We start from the raw sequence: 4,343 nt of genomic DNA, 5'->3' as shown, positions 1-4,343 counted from the left end.
CGAGTAAATACCAACAGCCACAGGCTGGATCATTCAAATCTTCCGCCCACCCAGCAACCTATCCCGGCCCGTCTGTAAGTTGCGTCAGCCAATCTTCGCGCGCCTTCAAGACTCCACCCTTTCCATCACAGCCAATAGTTTGCTCATCCATCACCCGGAGGCGTAAGCTTTCTCTGGAAGGGGCGATATTTGTCCCGCCCCAGAGCCACAGCAAGAAAGCAATTGGCCCACCAGCGTTCACAAAGCTGCTAAGTAAGCTTTGCCTTGCTAGGAACTCAGCGCACCATTGGCTCTACCTCTGGCCAATCGCCACACCTTCCCCGTACTCACTATTCCCTAGACCCCGCCAACCCCGGGAGATTTAAATTGCGGCTCGCTAGCAATGACCTTTCGCTTAAGCTAATACTAGGAAAGATTAATTTGAGTGGAAGTGTTTATTTTTCCTTGCTTCTTTCTTGTATCGTTCCTCCTTGGTTTTACTAGCCTTCCGCTGAAGATGGAACATTTGCCGCCAGGGCGGCGGATGTTGGGGCGTGACAGGTGTGTTTATGTTGAGCGGCATTGGTTCTTTCCGAGAGAGCTTTCCTTGTTATCCGACTTTAGTGCACAGTATCTCAGAGATACTAGGTGGGTAGACAGAAAATCCTTTTTAGAGAAAGAAATTGAATCATCTCCTTTAATTCTTACCACAGCCCAAAGGACCTTAAATTTTGTCAGTTTATGAAAATTTAAATATTGACAAGGTAATATTTTGAAAAAATAGCTTACTTATTTATTTTGCGGTGGCAAGAATTGAACCTAGAGTACGCTTAGGAGAGCCCTGTATCAGTGAGCTCCACTCCCCAGCTCTGGAAATTCGTAATATTAGGGATTTACATTTAAACAATCCTGTTAGGGTTGGGGTAGGTATTGATGAGACAAAATTGGTCAGGAATGTTGGACGATGGTGTGGGTGGAGATGTCCATTATTTCAGTGCTTCTTAATATTTAATGTGTATACTAATCACCTGGGGATACTCTTAAGATGCAGATTCTGATTCAGTGGATCTGGATTTTAGCCCAAGGTTCTGCACTTCTAACAAGTTCCCAGCTGATGTTGATGTCTCTGGTCCCAGGACCATATTCTGAGTAGCAAGGCATTGTGTTATACTTTTTACTTCAGTGTATATTTGAAATTTTTCATAATTAAAAATTGTTTAAAACTCTTTAAAATGTAGACCCCTAAAATGAAGATTCAATAGGTATAGAGTGGGGCCCAGGAATTATCAAAGCCACTAGGTGCCACCCATGCAGATGGTTAGCAGACCACACTTTGAAGGAAAAAAAAAAAAAGTCAGAAATACAAACTTTAGCCAGGAGTGACGGCATATACCTGTAATCCCAGCAATTCAGCATGCTAAGGCAGGAAAATGGCAAGTTCTTAGACCAGCCTCAACAACTTTAAAAAAACCTGTCTCAAAAAACAAATGTAGGGGCTGGGGCTGAGCAGTAGTGAGCTTGCCTGGCATGTGTGAGGCACTGGGTTCAATTCTCAGCACCATATATAAATAAATAAAATAAAGGTCCATCAACAACTAAAAAAAATCTTTAAATATTAAAAAGGGCTGGGATATAGCTTAGTGGCAAAGTGTCTGCCTTGCATTTGCAGAGCCCTGGGTTTGATCCCCAGTTGGAAGGAAGGAAGGAAGGAAGGAAGGAAGGAAGGCAGGCTCGCTCAGAGGTAAAGACCCCTGGGTTAAATCCCCACTATCAAAGAAAAAAATATATAAACTTCACCTGATGTCAGGATCTTAGTGTTAATAGTGGCTGAGAGGTGCAAACTAGTCAGCTGGTTTTTATCCGGATCCCTTTTCATCTGTAGAAATTGCTTCACCAGAAAAGAGGTGTGTGAAGAGTCTCTGTTCTCTAGAATAGAGATGGTAAGTGTGGCAGTCAGCACAGAGCCTTGTCGTGTCAGGTAAGCTTGAAAATCAGGCTGGGGATTAAGGGAGTGTGGAATACATTGATTTCTGTCTTAATGACTATAATCACACTTTGTGGGTCACTGTATGCTTTCCTGCAGGTGGGAAGTAGAGACAGATGAAGTTGTCTTGCAGAGGAGGCAAAAGCAGATAGATTATGGCAAGTGCACACCTGGTTACCGGTGCTTTCTACAGCAGGTCCCCAAGTGAGTATAGTTGTGGGTGGTCACAAGAGTATCAACCAATGGTTCAATGTCAGGTGATAGGGAGATGAGAGAATCTGAGTGCTCTGACAATGTTGCAGTATTATTAATTCTCCTGAAATACATTCCCAAAATAGGTTTCTGAGATTTTTCTCAAATAGAAAATGTTGTACTTCGCCTATAAGGGCTTCTACAGCTTTATCCATGTTTCCTAATGAGGTTGTTTTCCTCCCTAAAATTTTGACCAACACCCCATGCCTCCAGCCAAATTGGCTAATTGAAACATACTTGACAAATTATGTTTATATGTATGCATACCAAAAAATGTGAAAACAGAGGAGGTATTTTATTTTAAAGATATGTCATATATTGTCTTGTATGTTAACTTCAGAGGAAGTTATATGTAATTTACCCTTTTAGGAGAATATTAGGGAGGTGTGAAGTTTGGTGCTTATTCTGATTTGAAGATTTACTTTTTTGTTGGATTGAGGGTATTGCTTCTACATCTATCCTGGTAATTCTCTATCTAGACTCCTGATTTGTTGTAATAAGCAGGGAGCTGTGTCCTTTCACTTTGACTTCCATCTGATCCATATTTATTGTTGCCAGGGCACAGAGACAGCCAGGGCTTCACCCTCAAACACCAGACAAGAACAGGAGATACAGCCGTCGTTCTTGGGATGCCCAGATCAGGCAATGGAGAAGAGCCCTACATACCTGGGACCCCCCCAGCCAGCCTCTACAGGGCAGGGGGGCTCAGGGGTATGTTCACTATTACTGGTTCTTTCTATGAGTGGAGGGCCACACCTTACTTCTCCTGACTTTGAAAAGGGTTAGATTCTACTGGGTAGAAAGGGAGAGTGGTCTGCAATGATGTATGATTTCTTACTCTGCTTCCTCCATAGGCAGGGAATGCAGAGCCCCTTAGAGCTGATGGATTCTACCCCTTTGGATAACCTTCTGGGTGACTGGGTCCAACCCTTGGAGAATCCAGATGGATGCAAGAAAGGGGCCCAGGTAGTATCCTATACCAAAAGTGAAAGTAGTGGGGTCAAAGATGGGGGTTTGACCCATGATGTCAGATGGGATTTGAAGAAGTGGCCCAAGGACAAATAAAGGAAGTGAAGCAGGAAAAAAATAGCAGAACATGAGTGAAAAAACTTGAGAACTAAAAGTGGCATAAATAGATTTAATTATGGACAGGAGCATTAGGCTGCACTGGAAGGCTATTTTATTCTTGATGCAAGAGGATGTAACCTTCCTTTGAAATGAGGCCTGAAAACTAACTTGCAGTGATGTGTTTTCTGTTTTTTTAATGTTTTACAAATAGTAATGCCAACTTCTTTTACTCAACTATTCAAGTTTAGTAAACATGGTTCATAATAAAAAGGGGAACAATCTAGTAATGAAGAACAAGGACTACAGTCTCAGGCTTTTGGTTACAACCTTTACCTACCACATGGGCAGTAAACCCCTCAGGAGGTTTCATTTACCAAAATGAGATTTTTAAATTTTATTTACTTATTTTTATGTGGTGCTGAGGATTGAACCCAGTGTCTCACTCATGTTAGGCAAGTGCTCTACCACTAAGCTACAACCCCAGCCCCCAAATAAGATTTTTTTTTCATTTAGTGATTGTAAGAAAAAATGTGAATGCATATTTATTTAAAGTGTGTAGCACAGTGCCTAGCACATAATATGGGTAATTATAGGTAAATATATATTCCTACATTATGGCTCCTGCCTCTGCTCCTTCTCTTTGCCAAGGAGAAATGATATGCAGTGGAAAAAAAAATCTATCAAATCTATCTACTCCCATTTTCTTAACTAATACCTCACTTTTCCTCTACTTTTGCAGTTTGCAGACTTGGTTCCTCTGTCCTCTCCTCCCAAGCTCAATGTTGAAGATCCCCAAGAATGATTCTGCTTTCTAGCCAATCACAGGATCACAGCTATTTACTTGTCCCAGACTTGAGTATGGCACAAAATGTTTAGAAAAAAACAGATGTCCTTCAGGGGGCTTGCTGTTAAATGTTAATAGTGAAGTTATTTACATTACTACTTTTTAACCAATTAAAAAATCTAAAACTCTGTCCTACAAAGAGATCACAACATGAAGGCATTAAAAACTCTTCCCCCCCCCCCCTTTTTTTTTTTTTTGGCTTATCTCACTGATGCT

General features: G+C 41.4%; 1 protein-coding gene across 1 annotated transcript; it reads left to right on the top strand.

The window, feature by feature from the left end:
* Positions 1–523: 523 nt before the first annotated feature.
* On the top strand, positions 524–4,138 carry LOC124103718 (oocyte-specific histone RNA stem-loop-binding protein 2-like). The gene is made up of 6 exons (XM_046460431.2): positions 524–540; positions 1,862–1,957; positions 2,063–2,167; positions 2,774–2,926; positions 3,070–3,181; positions 4,023–4,138. Exons 1-6 carry the CDS (start codon positions 524–526, stop codon positions 4,083–4,085), a joined length of 546 nt encoding a protein of 181 aa, XP_046316387.1. The 3' UTR covers positions 4,086–4,138.
* The last annotated feature ends 205 nt before the right edge of the window (positions 4,139–4,343 follow it).

Source organism: Marmota monax, unplaced genomic scaffold (assembly GCF_021218885.2).
Source record: "Marmota monax isolate L192 unplaced genomic scaffold, Marmota_monax_Labrador192_F-V1.1 WCK01_AAM20220418_F8-fsc00006, whole genome shotgun sequence".
Lineage (NCBI taxonomy): Eukaryota > Metazoa > Chordata > Mammalia > Rodentia > Sciuridae > Marmota > Marmota monax.
The sequence above is the reverse complement of the archived record's forward strand: the minus strand, read 5'-3'. Positions and strand labels throughout refer to the sequence as shown.